General features: G+C 43.7%; 1 protein-coding gene across 1 annotated transcript in view; it reads right to left on the minus strand.

Moving 5' to 3' along the window:
- Positions 1-18029, minus strand: part of LOC132899881 (junction plakoglobin-like) — an 80915-nt gene that overhangs the window by 12737 nt on the left and 50149 nt on the right. The window contains exon 10 of the mRNA XM_060941934.1: positions 9707-9853. Within this exon, the coding sequence (XP_060797917.1) occupies positions 9707-9853 (147 nt within the window). The remainder of the gene's footprint in view (positions 1-9706; positions 9854-18029) is intronic.

Raw genomic sequence — 18029 nt, forward strand, 5'->3', positions numbered from 1 at the left:
GACTCTAGGTCCATGAAAGATGGAGCGGCAACACTTAACCAGTGCACCCAGGGAGGGGTACTTGTCTGGTTTGTCGAAGACATGACCCCACCACTCCACGATGCTCTCTCCCTCCTTAAAGCTGGGGATGGTCAGGTCAACACTGAACCACACAAGTTCCCTCTGGATATCCTGGTCTGCTGGCAAGAGGTGCCCCAGCATACCACTCAGCCTGCCAAGATATGGAAGTACCTGCAGCTTTCAGTTCTTTTTAAATCAAGGCTGAATACTTACTTCTTTGCTGCTGTCTTTTATTAAATCAAATTTGAGACTTTTAATTTGATTTCTTTCAGCACGGACAGCACTAGAAAATGGCGTCTCCACTATACAGTGCCCTATATAGTGAGTAGCGAGCAATTTCGGACACAGGGATTGTCAAAAGACGCGCGCACCCTCTTTAATCAAGCCGGAAGTTTTGTTTGTTTTGATAGCAATCAGGAAAGTTTGAAAAAAGTAGGAAATTCAGTCTGATGACTCAATCCAGCTTCCAGCTTCTGGTGGTCTGGTCTGCACTCTGACTGATGTGTGCACGCTCTGGCCAGCAGGAGAAGAGGCGCGAAATGATGCTGCTTGCCCTTCGCAGTGAGATGTACTCGTCGCTATGGCGTCAATATCAAAGCAGGAGGAGGAGGCGCAAACCGGCACGAAATGTCTATGGGTGAGAAGCGACCTCCTTGCCCTTTGGGTCAATATCAAACCCCCTCCCAATTTTTTTTCTCATCGGATCTACACAATTCACGTAGGTTACCCATTTTGGTTTCAAAACGGCGAATTTTGCCGAAAGGTGAGGGATTTTCATGTATGATATATACACACAAACACAACCCTGATTCCAAAAAAGTTGGGACAAAGTATAAATTGTAAATAAAAACGGAATGCAATGATGTGGAAGTTTCAAAATTCCATATTTTATTCAGAATAGAACATAGATGACATATCAAATGTTTAAACTGAGAAAATATATAATTTAAAGAGGAAAAATTAGGTGATTTTTAAATTTCATGACAACACCACATCTCAAAAAAGTTGGGACAAGGCCATGTTTAGCACTGTGAGACATCCCCTTTTCTCTTTACAACAGTCTGTAAACGTCTGGGGACTGAGGAGACAAGTTGCTCAAGTTTAGGGATAGGAATGTTAACCCATTCTTGTGTAATGTAGGGTTCTAGTTGCTCAACTGTCTTAGGTCTTTTTTGTCGTATCTTCCATTTTATGATGCGCCAAATGTTTTCTATGGGTGAAAGATCTGGACTGCAGGCTGGCCAGTTCAGTACCCGGACCCTTCTTCTACGCAGCCATGATGCTGTAATTGATGCAGTGTGTGGTTTGGCATTGTCATGTTGGAAAATGCAAGGTCTTCCCTGAAAGAGACATCTGGATGGGAGCATATGTTGCTCTAGAACCTGGATATACCTTTCAGCATTGATGGTGTCTTTCCAGATGTGTAAGCTGCCCATGCCACATGCACTAATGCAACCCCATACCATCAGAGATGCAGGCTTCTGAACTGAGCGCTGATAACAACTCGGGTCGTCCTTCTCCTCTTTAGTCCAAATGACACGGCGTCCCTGATTTCCATAAAGAACTTCAAATTTTGATTCGTCTGACCACAGAACAGTTTTCCACATTCCCACAGTCCATTTTAAATGAGCCTTGGCCCAGAGAAGACATCTGCGCTTCTGGATCATGTTTAGATACGGCTTCTTCTTTGAACTATAGAGTTTTAGCTGGCAACGGCGGATGGCGCGGTGAATTGTGTTCACAGATAATGTTCTCTGGAAATATTCCTGAGCCCATTTTGTTATTTCCAATACAGAAGCATGCCTGTATGTGATGCATTGCCGTCTAAGGGCCCGAAGATCATGGGCACCCAGTATGGTTTTCCGGCCTTGACCCTTACGCACAGAGATTCTTCCAGATTCTCTGAATCTTTTGATGATATTATGCACTGTAGATGATATGTTTAAACTCCTTGCAATTTTACACTGTCGAACTCCTTTCTGATATTGCTCCACTATTTGTCGGCGCAGAATTAGGGGGATTGGTGATCCTCTTCCCATCTTTACTTCTGAGAGCTGCTGCCACTCCAAGATGCTCTTTTTATACCCAGTCATGTTAATGACCTATTGCCAATTGACCTAATGAGTTGCAATTTGGTCCTCCAGCTGTTCCTTTTTTGTACCTTTAACTTTTCCAGCCTCTTATTGCCCCATCCCAACTTTTTGGAGATGTGTTGCTGTCATGAAATTTCAAATGAGCCAATATTTGGCATGAAATTTCAAAATGTCTCACTTTCGACATTTGATATGTTGTCTATGTTCTATTGTGAATACAATATCAGTTTTTGAGATTTGTAAATTATTGCATTCCATTTTTATTTACAATTTGTACTTTGTCCCAACTTTTTTGGAATCGGGGTTGTGTGTGTGTGTGTGTGTGTGTGTATGTATGTATGTGTATATATATATATATATATATATATATATATATATATATATATATATATATATATATCCTAGGAGCTATGTTGTCGGGGGCATTATGCCCCTGTCAGGGTTTCCCAAGGCAGATAGGTCCTAGGTGACAGGCCAGACCAAGAGCAGTTCACCAAAACCCCTATGGAGAAAAAACCGAGGACCGTGACGTCGCCCGGTATGATGCAGCCGGGCCCCCACCCTGGAGCCAGGCCCGGGGTTGGGGCTCATATGCGAGCGCTTGGTGGCCGGGCCTTTGCCCATGGGGCCCGGCCGGGCTCAGCCCGAAGAGGTGACGTGGGCCCGACCTCCTATGGGTTCACCACCCACAGAGGTAGCAGTAGGGGACTGGTGCAGTGTGGATTGGGTGGCAGTCGAAGGCAGGGGCCTCGACGACCTGATCCCCGGACACAGCGACTGGCTGTTGGGACATGGAATGTCACTTCGCTGGGGGGGAAAGAGCCTGAGCTTGTGCAGGAGGTTGAGAGGTACCGGCTAGAGATAGTTGGGCTCACCTCCACGCACAGCTTGGTCTCTGGAACCCAGCTCCTCGAGAGGGGCTGGACTCTCCACTTCTCTGGAGTCGCCCGTGGTGAGCGGCGGTGGGCTGGTGTGCGCTTGCTTATAGCTCCCCAGCTCAGCCGCCATGTGTTGGAGTTTACCCCAGTGAATGAGAGGGTCGCCTCTCTGCACCTTCAGATTGGGGAGAGGGCTCTTGTTGTTGTTTGTGCCTATGGCCCAAATAGCAGTATAGAGTATCCGGCCTTCTTGGAGTCCCTGGGAGAGGTACTGAGGGGTGCTCAGACTGAGGACTCCATTGTGCTACTGGGGGACTTCAATGCTCACGTGGGCGATGACAGTGACACCTGGAGGGGCGTGGTTGGGAGGAACAGCCTCCCCGATCTGAACCCGAGTGGTGTTTTGTTATTGGACTTCTGTGCTAGTCACGGTTTGTCCATAACGAACACCATGTTCGAGCATAGGGGTGTCCATAAGTGCACGTGGCACCAGGACACCTTAGGTCGGAGGTCGATGATAGACTTTGTAGTCGTTTCATCTGATCTCCGGCCCTATGTCTTGGACACTCGGGTGAAGAGAGGGGCTGAGTTGTCAACTGATCACCACCTGGTGGTGAGTTGGATCCGCTGGCGGAGGAGGAAGCTGGACAGAGCTGGCAGGCCCAAACGTATGGTGAGGGTCTGCTGGGAACGTCTGGCCAAGCACTCTATCGGGGAGGTCTTTAACTCCCACCTCCAGGAGAGCTTTTCCCAGCTTCCGAGGGAGGCGGGGGACATTGAGTCTGAGTGGACCATGTTCTCTGCCTCCATTGTGGATGCAGCTGTTTGGAGCTGTGGCCGCAAGGTCTCCGGTGCCTGTCGTGGCGGCAATTCCCAAACCCGGTGGTGGACACCAGAAGTAAGGGATGCCGTCAAGCTGAAGGAGTCCTATCGGGCCATGTTGACCTCCAGGACTCCTGAGGCAGCTGACGGGTATCGGCAGGCCAGGCGTGCTGCAGCTCGGGCAGTTGCGGAGGCAAAAACTCGGAACTGGGAGGAGTTCGGGGAGGCCATGGAGAAGGACTATCGGTCGGCCTCGAAGAAATTCTGGCAAACCGTCTGGCGCCTCAGGAGGGGGAAGCAGTACTCTGCCAACACTGTTTACAGTGCAGGTGGGGAGCTGTTGACCTCGACTGGGGACATTGTCGGGCGGTGGAAGGAATACTTTGAGGATCTCCTCAATCCCACCGTCACATCTTCCATTGAGGAAGTGGAGGTTGATGACTCAGAGGTGGACTCGTCCATTACACAAGCCGAAGTCACTGAGGTGGTTTGCAAGCTCCTCGGTGGCAAGGCACTAGGGGTGGATGAGATCCGCCCTGAGTATCTCAAGTCTCTGGATGTTGTGGGGCTGTCTTGGTTGACACGCCTCTGCAACATCGCGTGGCAGTCGGGGACAGTGCCTCTGGCGTGGCAGACTGGGGTGGTGGTCCCTCTTTTTAAGAAAGGGGACCGGAGAGTGTGCTCCAATTATAGGGGAATCACACTTCTCAGCCTCCCAGGGAAGGTTTACTCCAGGGTACTGGAGAGGAGAATTCGACCAATAGTCGAACCTCGGATCCAGGAGGAACAATGCGGTTTTCATCCTGGTCGCGGAACACTGGACCAGCTCTATACCCTTCATAGGGTGCTCGAGGGTTCATGGGAGTTTGCCCAACCAGTCCACATGTGCTTTGTGGATCTGGAGAAGGCATTCGACCGTGTCCCCCATGGTATTCTGTGGGGGGTACTTCGGGAGTATGGGGTTCGGGGCTCTTTGCTAAGGGCTGTCCGGTCCCTGTACGAACGGAGCAGGAGTCTGGTTCGCATTGCCGGCAGTAAGTCAGACCTGTTCCCAGTGCATGTTGGACTCCGGCAGGGCTGCCCTTTGTCACCGGTTCTGTTCATAATTTTTATGGACAAAATTTCTAGGCACAGCCAGGGGCCGGAAGGAATCCTGTTTGGGAACCACAGGATTTCATCTCTGCTTTTTGCGGATGATGTTGTCCTGTTGGCTTCTTCAATCCAGGACCTTCAGCATGCACTGGGGCGGTTTGCAGTTGAGTGTGAAGCGGCTGGGATGAGAATCAGCACCTCCAAGTCCGAGGCCATGGTTCTCAACCGGAAAAGGGTGGCTTGTCCTCTCCAGGTTGGTGGAGAAGTCCTGCCTCAAGTGGAGGAGTTTAAGTATCTCGGGATCTTGTTCACGAGTGAGGGAAGGATGGAGCGCGAGATCGACATGCGGATCGGTGCAGCCTCCGCAGTGATGTGGTCGCTTTACCGGTCCGTCATGGTGAAGGAGCTGAGCCAAAAGGCGAAGCTCTCAATTTACCGGTCGATCTACATTCCGACTCTCACCTATGGTCATGAGCTTTGGGTAATGACAGAAAGAACAAGATCGCGGATACAAGCGGCTGAAATGAGTTTCCTTTGCAGGGTGGCTGGGCGCTCCCTTAGAGAGAGGGTGAGAAGCACAGTCACTCGGGAGGCGCTCGGAGTAGAGCCGCTGCTCCTCCACATCGAGAGGAATCAGCTGAGGTGGCTCGGGCATCTTTTTTGGATGCCTCCTGGACTCCTCCCTGGGGAGGTGTTCCAGGCATGTCCCCCCGGGAGGAGGCCCCGGGGAAGACCCAGGACACGCTGGAGGGACTATGTCTCTCGGCTGGCCTGGGAACACCTTGGTGTTCTTCCCGAGGAGCTGGCCGAGTTGTCTGGGGAAAGGGAAGTTTGGGCTTCCCTGCTAAGACTGCTGCCTCTGCAACCCGGTCCCGGATAAAGCGGAAGAAATATATATATAAAATTGGAGCAAAGGGACATAAACAGTCAAGGGCACTTGAGGTATAGCAGGTAAACATGAAATAAACAGTATAAACAATAAACTAATAGCTGTTAAGGTGAGGTAGTGCGGAATAGTGCAAATGAGCGAGGTAAAGTGAAATGTGCAGTCCCTGAGTTCAGTGTGTGAATGAATGTTGAGAGTGTATGTGTGTTGGGGGGGGGGGGGAGACTGTGAGGGTGACATGATGTCAGATGCTGAAGGGGGGCAGGGGGGTGTGTGGGCAGAATCTGTGGCAGGGGGAGGAGGGGCAGAACAGGGAGGGAGTTGAGCCTCCTGACCGCCTGGTGAAAGAAACTGTCCTTGAGCCTGCTGGTTTTGTCCCGGAGACTCCGCAGTCTCCTCCCTGACAGCAGCAGGCTGAAGAGGCTGTGAGATGGGTGGGTGGGGTCACCTGCAATCCTGATGGCTTTTCGGGTGAGGCGGGAGTTATAGATATCCATAAGAGAAGGGAGAGAGACACCAATGATCCTCTCAGCTGCTCTCACGATGCGCTGCAGAGTCTTGCAGCAGGACACGGTGCAGGCGCCGTACCACACGGTGATGCAGCTGGTCAGAATGTTCTTGATGGTGCCTCTGTAGAAAGTGTGCATGATGGTGGCCGGGACTCTTGCTCTCCTCAGTTTGTGCTCAACTTGGTGCTGCTCATCCTCTCCACTGCAGCACCGTCAATAGTTAGTGGAGCATGCTGGGTGTGCACTCTCCTGAAATCCACAACAATCTCCTTCATCTTCTCCACATTCAGGCGGAGATTGTTGTCCTTGCACCACATGGCCAGGCGGCTCACCTCATTCCTGTAGATTGTCTCATCACCATTGTTGATGAGACCCACCACAGTCATGTTGTCCGCAAACTTAATGAAGAGGTTGGAGCTGGATGTTGGTGTGCAGTCATGGGTCAGCAGAGTGAAGAGGAGGCGGCTCAGCACACATCCTTGGGGGGCCCCCATGTTCAATGTGATGGTACTGGAGGAGTTGCTGCCAACCCGTACAGTCTGTGGTCTCCCCGTCAGGAAGTCCAGCAGCCAGTTGCACAGGGAGGTGTTGAGTCCCAGCTGGTCCAGTTTATGAATGAGCTGCTGAGGAATGATTGTGTTGAATGCTGAGCTGAAGTCTATGAACAGCATTCTGACATACGAGTCCTTTGTCTCCAGGTGGGTGAGGGCTAAGTGGAGGACAGTGGAGATAGTGTCATCGGTTGAACGGTTGGACTGATATGCAAACTGAAAAGGGTCCAGGGAGGGAGGGAAGACTTGATATGCCGCATGACTAGCCGCTCGAAGCACTTCATGAGGATGGGAGTGAGTGCGACAGGGCGGTAGTCATTGAAGCAGGAGGGAGATGGCTTCTTCGGGACTGGGATGATAATGGTGGCTTTGAGGCATGTGGGGACAACAGCCTGGCTCAATGAGATGTTGAAGATGTCTGTAAAGACATCTGTGAGCTCCTCGGCACAGTCTCTCAGGACACGACCAGGAATGTTATCAGGACCCGGGGCTTTCCATGAATTTGTCATCCTGAGAGCTCTCCTCATGCTGTCTGGGGACAGCATCAACACCTGGTCACTGGGAGGTGGTGGGGTGTTCTGTGCCGTGGTGCTGTTGTCTGCCTCAAAGCGAGCGAAGATTTTGTTCAACTGATTCAGCAAAGAGGTGGAGTTGTCACAGGTCTGTGGCAAGGGCTTGTAGTCTGTGATGGTCTGAATCCCCCACCACAGGTTCCTGGTGTCTCTGCTGTCATTCAAGTTATCAGCAATGCTCCTGGAATACTGTCTCTTGGCCACCCTGATGCCTTGTGGCAGGTTGGCCCTAGCTGTCCTCAGGCCCACCTCGTCCCCAGCTCTGAAGGCAGTGTTCCAAGCCCTCAGGAGCCTGTGGACTTCCCCTGTCAGCCATGGCTTCTGATTGGCCCAAATGGAGATGGTTCTGGTGACTGTAACGTCGTCCATGCGCTTCCTCATGTAGGCAGTGATGGTCCCCGTGTACTCCTGGAGATCTGTGGTGGTGTTGTAGGTGGCTGCCTGTCTGAACATGCTCCAGTCAGTGGTGGAAAAACAGTCCTGGAGTGCCTCTGAGGACCCCTCTGGCCACACATGTACCTGCTTTGTAGCTGGTTTGGTGACTTTAACCAGCGGCCTGTATGCTGGCATTAGCATAACAGTGGAGTGATCTGAGGCCCCAAGGTGGTGGAGGGATGGGCTTTGTAGGCACCTTTATGCATGGTGTAAACATTGTCCAGAGTATTGTTTCCACGTGTGGGAAAGTTGATATGTCCATAGAGTTTTGGAAACATGCTCTTGGGGTTTGCATGGTTGAAATCCCCAGCCAGGATGAGGAAAGCATCTGGGTGGGCTGTCTGCTGCTCACTGATGTGCTGATAGAGTTCATTCAGTGCTTCACTCCTGTTGTTATTGGAGCCAGGAGGGATGTCTAATGCTACCAGCAATATGGCTGTAAATTCCCTCGGCAGGTAGAATGGCCGGCACTTAATAATTATAAACTCCACCAGTGGTGAGCAGTGTTTGCAGACCACAACAGCATCGCGGCACCAGGCATCACTGATGTAAACACAGAGTCCTCCGCCGCGAGTCTTCCCCCCCCCCCAACTAGCGCTCTGTCTGACCGGTAGCATGTTAGCCGGGCTAGCTGAATGGCACAGTCTGGGACGCTGTCATTAAGCTATGTTTCCACAAACACAAGGACACAATACTCACTCACAGACTTGGAAGATGAGCGGAGTAGGCAGACATAATCCAGCTTGTTGTCCAGCGAGCGTACGTTGGCCAGAGTGATGGTAGGGATAGCCAGCTGGTGAGGGCTAGCCGTTACCCTAGCCCGGATACCTCCACGCTTGCCCCTCTTCTGCTTCTGCATGTTCCACCTGTGGCGCCTCCACTGTGGGCTGGAGTGGGGGTCGGTGGTTGAGCAGGCCTTCGGAGCAAACCATAGTTGCATAGCACTTCCGTGTCCGCTGGTTTTATATCCATGAATATGGTTCTGCGGATGTCGAGCAGAAACTCATGGGAGTATGTGCGCCTTAAGACTGATGGACACGACAAAGACGAACAGATACACACTGTTTTAAAACACGAAAACACCATTCTGTCAGGACGGAGAAGAGCCGCTGTGTGTGTACGCGCCGCTATTGTTGTCTGTGTCTGTGTTCGTAGCCTCCTTCCATGGTGGTGACCGTCATGAGCCTGAAGGTTAGAGAAGCAGCCTTGGCCTGCCAAAGTTGGTTTGATTCCTGGAACTGGCAGGAAAAATGTGAGGGGAGTTGAGTGAATGAACAGCACTTTCCCCTCCCTCTGTATCATGGCTGAAGTGCCCTTGAGTGAGGCACCTAACCCCCACCTGCTCCCCAGGCACTGTAGCACAGCTGCCCACTGCTCTGGGGGTGTACGTGTGCTTATTGCTCACTTGTGTGTGCATGTGACAAATAAAGGCTGCTTCTTCTCTGACAGTCTTCCATCTTTTTTCCCCACTTCTATGAGGTTGATGTGGATAGGTTGAGCAAACAGGGTTAAGGGCCTTGCCAAAGGGTCCAACAGTTGCAGTATAGTGGTGCTGGGGCTTGAAGCTCCAATCAGTAACCCAAAGCCTTCACTCATTGAGCCACCACTGCCCCTTCCAATGTAGTGACAGTAAGGGAATGAAATCATCCACCCGTTATCTGATGATGGGCTCGTTTAACTGATCAACGGATTGTAATCTGATGACCAACTCATTATGTGATAGACTCATTACTCATTCTAGAGATTGTTACCTGATGGTGAGTTTGTTACCTAATGAAGGACTCATTGTCTGATTATGGTCTGATTACCTGGTAGGTGTTCTGTGTGCTGAGCCTCTGTAGGTCCTGATGAGCCTTCAGTAGCAGGTTCACCAGTCGTGGTATTGCACCTGCGTCCCTTAGAGGCACCTGATTGGCTGGACAGAGCGCCAAATTACGGATCAGACCAATGATGGCCTACAGGAAATGGAAAACATGAAATATGCTTGTATTAAAGCATGTCCCAAGTCCTACTAAAAACACTCTTTGAAATGTTTTTAAATCAATTTAATCACTTTGTACTTTTTCTTCCTTTTCATATCTAAAAAACCCTGACATTAGAAAAAGGTCATTATAAACACAAATTTACGTGAGTCTCTCTGCATGGTGGTCAACAAAAGAACTGAGTGCAAATCCTCAGTTTGATTTCTGTGTGAGTTTAACTGAATCTCATTATAATTCCCTTATTTACTGTTTGTGCGTATCTCCGATTTAAATTTTATTCATGTTCATTTCACCATCGTGTCTTAAGAACAAATTATGAAGAAAGATAAGTGTTTCTGGATATATACACATACAAAACAAACACACACACACACACACACACACACGGGTTTACACTTCATTGCACTGATGCAATTGAGCAAGTAGTGATGTGTTTAAGGGTCACACAGACACAATGAGTTAAACTTTTAACAGGAAAACAAAATAAAAAAGCAGGATAATGGTGAGGTGGTGATGATGATGACGAGGATTGTGATTTTTTTTAAATCTTATTTTGTATGTGCAATAGCAGCAAAAATCTGGAAATGAATGCACTTAATGCATTTCTTTTGACCTCAAAACAACAAGAAACACAAAGTGAATAAGTAGGTTGGATGAAAGAACTGAAGCTAATCACCTTAAACACAGAGTTTATTAAAAAGTTCTGAAGATTAATTAGTTACTTAAATTGATCAACAGTTTTCTCCCTGCAGTCTGACATATTTTTAGATCAAATAAGAGAGGAAGTAATGTAAGATGCTTATTTATTCTTATGTAGCACAAATTATTAGAGCACTCCAGGCTAAACTAAACCTGTGTGTGTGTGGCTCTGAAACCAGGTTTGCTGTTTCTCTATAACATAATTTACCGGTATTGATTTATAAATTGATAAAAAAATCTATTTATTTGGTTTATTTATCTTCTACACTGGTGACGGAATGATTGTTTATAGCTGCTATTGTTCTTTCATTTAAAAAAGAAAAAAAAACATCACTGACAAATTGCTGTGGTATCCATAGCTTTCCTGTGAGAGACGCTGGGGGTTGCCATGACAACCGCCTCTCCAGGATGCCCGGCTTTATCCAAGCAGCTGATGCCGAGCGGCTGTTGAGGCGTCGCTTCTGGCCTGGCGAATCAGCTGCGGCTGGGAGTGAGAAGGTTGTTTGTTGTTGAGGCCAGTTCTGCTTTGGAAATTGAGTGCATTGTGGAGCTAAGTATATACATTATTTACGAGTTTCATGAAAAGAACAAGTGATGACTCAATTGAGTCAGATTTTGAAAACAAAATGGTGAAAAAAGACGAAAATGAAAGTTTGGAAGTTGTGTTCAGAGCGGAACCCAATAACATCAAACTTGCTAAAACCAATTCTTTTAAATTTTGGCCTTTTATTAAGACTCAAATAGGTACAAAATTCAGTGTTTCAATTCTCGGGGGAAATTTGAAAGTGACTTGTGATAGAGCGAATGTTGATAAACTTATGAAACTCAGAAAATTTGAAGAAACACCAATCGTAGAGCGATTTGTTCCTAACAACCAAGTAAAAGGTATAATCCATGGAGTTGATATAGATATTTCGGATGAAGATTTGCTTGGAGGATTTAAAGAATCCAATTCATTCAACATTGTTAGCATCAAAAGGTTCTTAAAAGATAAAAAAAAAATGCTACACACTATTCTGATTACCTTCTCTGGTAAACATTTACCTGAAACCATACAATCTGGTTTTAGAATTTTCAGAGTTAAGACATATGTACCTGGTCCCATCAGGTGCTTCAAATGCCAGCACTATGGACATATTAGTTTAAATTGCCACTCGAAAGAAAGGTGTGGCAAATGCGGAAACACTCATGTCACTTCTGCATGTTCACTATCAAAGTACAAATGTGCAGCCTGCGGTGAAGAACACCAATCCAATTCAAAAGGCTGTAGAATATATAAAGAAGCCTCAGAGGTTCGCAGAATCAGGAAAAATGAAAAAAATAACGTATGCGGACACTGTGAAGAAAGTTAGACTGAATCAGAAAGATAACTCAAACACAGAAGAAATAAAGATTCAAGATGATCCTGGAAAATCAGATCAATTCATCAAAGTGTCAGATTTCATACTCATAATGTATACAATTCTTTTTCAATTTTCTCAAGCGCAGGGTGGTGTTCGAAGCAGAAAATATTTGTTTTCTCAGATTGTTACCTCTATAAATGAATTTATTGGCCTTGGGTTGAAAACTTCTGACTTTTGTTCTAATTTGGGTTTGGTTGAGCCTGGTGTCACTATAGATACTATGGATTGTTTGATCATTGACTCTTCTCAAAACATCAGCTCTCAAAACACCAGTCAAAAATCTACTCAGGTCAAAAGTAAAAATCATAAATAAAGATGAATAAAAAACTTATAATATGGCAATGGAATGCGAGCAGTGTAATAAACAAAATTAATGAAATAAAACATTAAGTATTACAAAAGATAGTCCTGATGTGATATGTTTACAAGAAACAAGAACAGGTGATAAAATAATTAAAATAAATAATTATGAAATACTTCAAGAAAATTCTGAAAGGGGTATTGCATTCTTAGTCCATAAAGACATTTCTTACTCGTGTTTCAAAAAAACTAGATATACCAGCTGAAGGATTATCTGTTAAAATCAATACCTCTAACAGTATAATTAACTTAATTAATTTGTATCTTTCACCTTATAAAAAATTATATTATGAAGATTTAATTAACTTATTCCATACTGAGAATGTTTTGATCTGTGGAGATTTCAATGCAAAAAGCAGAATTTGGGGTAGTTCTCTTTCAGATACTAGAGGAAGAATTATTGAAAGTATCTTGGATAATTGTGAATTAGTGTGTCTTAATGATGGGTCCCCTACCAGAATTTATAATCAAGGCTTCTCTCATAGAGACCTTACTTTTTGCTCACCTTCTATTGCCACTCAGTGCAAGTGGGAAACAACAGATTTTGATGGAGGGAGTGATCATAAATGTATAGCTATAATTTTCAACTATAAAGTTCCCTATGAAAATGAAGCAAGTCCTAAATGGATTTTCCAAAAAGCAAATTGGCAAATGTTTTCTGAACTTTGTGACAAAAATTTTAAGTTCATTGAAACAAATAATGATATTGATGAGCTAACTTGTAATATCACTGCAGCAATTAATTGTGCTGCCACTATCACCATACCAAAATCAAAAGGTATATATATATATATATATTAAAAAAAAAAACTTTTTGGAATGAAACTTCTGAAAATGCAGTTAAAGAAAGAAATCAAGCAAAACGTAAAGGATATAAGAACTTTAACACAGAACAGTTTATTAATTATAAATATAAAAGAGCAATGGCAACAAAAATAGTTAAAATGGAAAAAAGAAAGTTTTGGCATAGTTATTGTAGTAAATTAAATGAAAGATCAAACTTATCAAAAATGTGGAAATTAATAAGAAACATGAATTATAATAATGGTGATATGCCTGAATTCAAAAAGGATAATAATTATACTAAAGGTAATTTTGAAAAAGCTGAAGTCCTTGCTTCCCATTTTGCTAAAGTTAGTAGTGATTCTAATTATGCAAAAATAATTTTTAGCTCATAAAAACAAATTTGAAGAAGAAAATAATCATATATTTACAAAGTCTACTGATTCTAAGTCTACATTAAATTATAAATTCACTCTGGATGAAGTCAATAAAGCCTTAAGAAATTGTAGAAACACCTCTCCTGGACCGGATAGTCTGTTATATCATGTTCCAACATATGTCTACTTACTCTAAGCAATTCATTTTGGACTTTTTAAATAAAACCTTGACGGAAGGAATTGTTCCCAAAGATTGGAAAGTTGCTCATGTTGTTCCTGTCTTAAAACCTGGAAAACCTAAATCAGATCCTGCTTCCTATCGTCCTATTGCTTTAACTTCAAACTTCTGTAAAATTCTTGAAAGAATGGTCACTAATCGCTTAAATTGGTTCTGTGAAAAACAAACTATTTAACAAAAAACAGTCCAGATTTAGAAGAAAAAGATGTATCTTCGATCATCTCCTAAGACTTAGTGATGATATTATTAAAAGTTTTGGAAAAGGGCATAAAGTCTTAGCAATCTTTCTTGATATAGAAAAGGCATATGGCATGGAGGAAGGGTAATATTATATAAGTTACATAATATTGGTATCCCTGGTTCAATCTTTAATTGGATTAATTCCTTTTTATCTGATAGATATATCAGAGTCAAAGTAGGTTCCTCATTATCTTCTTTATTTGAAGTTCCAAATGGTGTTCCACAAGGAAGTGTTATCAGTCCAATTTTGTTTTTGATTGCTATAAATGACCTTGTTCTTTCTAATGTATCTTTCTCTATTTTTGCTGATGATACAGCAATTTGGAAATCTGGAAAAAACATAAATTTGCTACAGAAACATATTCAACAGGCTTTAGATTTCATTAAATCTTGGTGTGATATATGGGGGGTTTAAAATTTCTGAAAGTAAATCCTCTGTGGTTTTATTCCATAAAGGTAAAAAATATGATACAAAATTGATGTATAATGGTAAAAAACTTAAAAATGAAAAAACTTTAAAGTTTTTAGGCCTTTATTTTGACTACAAACTTGCATGGAAAACTCACATTGATTATCTCATAACTAAATGTCGTAAAAGAATAAGTGTTTGTAAAGTTATATGTGGCAGCAAGTGGGGTATTGACAAAGAAACAATGATCATTCTCTATAAATCTCTAATTCTATCATGTCTTGATTATGGTTGTGAAGTTTGATACTGCAAGTATTTCTAGGAAAAGAAAATTAGATGGTATTCAAAATCAATGCCTTAGACTCTGCACTGGTGCTCTTAAGTGTACTCCTATCTCTGTTTTGGAGATGGACTGTTCTATTATGCCTTTGGATCTAAGAAGATAATTCAAACAAACTCAAAGTGCAATTAAATATCGATCTTTTGAAGATAATCCAACAAAAAAATGTTTTCTAGAAAAACAAAATTGTGACCTCAATATTCACTTTCGGCCTATATTCTCTAAAGTTGTGCATTTGGTTAACAGTCTCCCGGTTCCAGCTTGTTATCCTTTGGTTGATCCTTTTCCATTCTGGGAATCCCAAGCTCCAAAAGTTGACTTAGATTTAGTCCCTAAAATATCCAAACAAGAGGATAATAGTTGCTACATGCTACAATCAGCATTAGAACACATTCAACTCCAATACAATCAACACTTACATATATTTACTGATGGGTCAAAAAAAGATCTCGATTGTGCATCTGGCGTTGTAATTCCAAGTCTAAACATTCAAAAAGATTATAAAATCTCAAACGGTACTATCTTTAGAGCTGAGTTAACAGCAATTACAAAGGCTTTGGAACTTCTCATTGATAAATCTCTCCCTCAAAGTGTGATATTTTTTGACTCCTTGTCTGTCCTTCAAAAAATTCAAAAGGAAGATAATTATATAGAATTATTAGATTTCTGATATCTTATGTATCAGTTTAAACATATGGGTGGTAAGGTTGTTTTTTGTTGGATTCCAGCTCATGTGGGTATTATAGGAAAGGAAATGGCTGATAAATTGGCCAGAAGATCAGTAAATAAAACCTATTATGACATTCATTACCCTTTTACCACTGCTGATATAACAATACATATCAAAGATGTTATTTTTACAATATGGCAAGACAGATGGGATAACTCTCAAACTGGTAGATTCTTCTACCAACTAGAACCAAAGATTACAACACGTACCGCATATTCTGACAAAAACAGAAACAAACAAAGGATAATTACAAGACTTAGATTTTGAAAATGTCTACTTAATGATACATTATTTCTTTAAAAAAAAGCCTCCAATCAATGTACAACTTGTGGTGTAAAAGAAAATGTCAAACACCTGCTTCTAGATTGCATCAAATATCCAAACTTTCATGATAAAATTATTCAGAAAATGAGAAATAAACAATTAGAAATTAATATTAAAATTTACTGCTACATAAAGAATTTTATGATGACATTTATAGGTTTATTATTGAAAAAGAAATAAAAATTAAATTTTGGAAAAAAGAGACTCGTATTTAATGTGTGTGCTTGGTCACAATATGAGAACTAGCAGTTCCAATACTTGCAGGACGCCAAATCACTTCAAGTGGGAGCGTCCCTGAAAGATTCTTGGGCTCTCAAGCCTCACGCATTGAGAGTGAGACACACGCATTTCAACGAGCTCACACGCCACACATGGCATTTCTCACTCTGAGCTTCTCCAATAGTCGCACAGAAATTCCTTCAAGCTATCTACAAACGCCACAGCCGCAGGTCACAGCGCTCCTGGGGCGAGTTCAACCGCTGCAACGGTTTGCTACGTTTTTCTAATTGTTCCATATTGATTGGCCGAAACGTGCACCGTTCTGCAACTGTGTTGAAACGTTTCATGTGTCTTGAACCCGCCCCTGTGCTCGGAGCAGCATCAGCCAATCAGAAAATAGATTGTTCTGTTGTCGGGGAGACGTGAGTTTCAGCTACAAGCGCGCGCTGCACCTGCAAAATTGTGAGTGAACTAGAGAGCGACCTAGAGCGAACGGGAGAATTTAAAGAACTGGAGAACTGTCGGGACTCAGGACCATCAGGTAATAACTTAATTTATATCAATATTTACTGAGTTACTTTGTAGTTTTACTCTATAGACCAATATTTCTGGTCTACGCCTTGTTCAGTATCGAAAACCTGTCCATTTCAAGCTATTGTAGATAACTGTCTAACTAGCAAGCTAGATGTAAACTAGCTAAAATAGCATACTGTGCTGACGATGATTTAAATGTTCATTTAGTCAAAGACTGTTTTTCTGGGGATTATAGAATGAATAACTTTGGTTAAGTCGCCTAGGAGCTGTCATGAACAGAGAGGCGTTTTTCATTTTTTTTAATCATTTGTGTCATTTATTTTAGCATGTCAGGGAAGAAACAGAAGAGCCTCCTTTCCTTCTGGGAAGCCAAGGCTCAGAAAACAAAGGCAGGGAGGTCAGTTGATGTGCCAGAGACTGAGAGGGAGACTGTGACATCAGGTGAGATAGTGAATGTGCAGGAAGTGACAGAAGAGGAGACAGGGGAGGTGGACAAAGAGACAGTGGAAGATGAAGAAAGAATGGAGGTGAATGCAGAAGGTGGAGTGCCAGAAGAGGACAGGGTGACGGAATAAGGCAGGGTGACCGAGGAAGACAGTACAGAGGTCAGGGTAGTGGTGAAAAAAAAAAAGGCCATAACTGGAGCTGCCACCTACCGATCCACATTCAAAAGTGAATGGACTGCAAAATGGCCATTTATAACTGTAGGCACCACCAACTCCTACTACTGGTGCTCAGTATGTAGGCAGGAAAATTCCTGTGGCCATCAAGGTGTCGCAGATGTGCAGCGACACGTTAATAAAGCACACCAGTCTAAAGAGCAGGCACTTCAGTCCACAAGTAGGATTGGACAGTTTTATCCCCCAGTGACTGTTAGTGGCATGACCTGCACAAGAATCCAAGGTATTGTCCTGGTCAAAAGGACTACATGAAGCTCAGATTCTTGCATGAAATCTTGTTTTTCATCATTTCCGAATATAAAAAAAATATTACCATATATTTTAAATAATTATGAACAATTACCCGGTAGCTGATTGAGTTGTGTCTGTGTTTACCATAAATTACCTCTACAAATAAATTTGTCTTGAATGTCCTTTCTGCTGATAACATGGTTATCATTCTTTTCTGTTTAAGACAAGGAGAGCTGAGGTGAAAGTGGCTGTGGCCATGGTGCAGCACAATATGCCATTTGCCACGGCAGAACATTTTAGTCCTTTGTTAAGGAATTGCTTTAGCGACTCCCCCACAGCACAGCAATATAAGTGTGCCAGCACAAAAACAACTTGCATAATAAATGAAGCTGTGGCACCGCATTTCAGAGAGGAGCTGGTCACCAAAATGAAGAACAGTCCCTTCACTCTCATAACAGACGGATCAAATGATACAGGTGTTGTACTGACAACCAATTAAGACATCCTCATTTTCCAGTACACATTTTTTACACATGTCAGTGGTTTAGGCTATGTGTGTAATGTTTCTAATATGATGCTTAA

The sequence above is a fragment of the Neoarius graeffei genome, chromosome 16 (assembly GCF_027579695.1).
Source record: "Neoarius graeffei isolate fNeoGra1 chromosome 16, fNeoGra1.pri, whole genome shotgun sequence".
Classification (NCBI taxonomy): domain Eukaryota; kingdom Metazoa; phylum Chordata; class Actinopteri; order Siluriformes; family Ariidae; genus Neoarius; species Neoarius graeffei.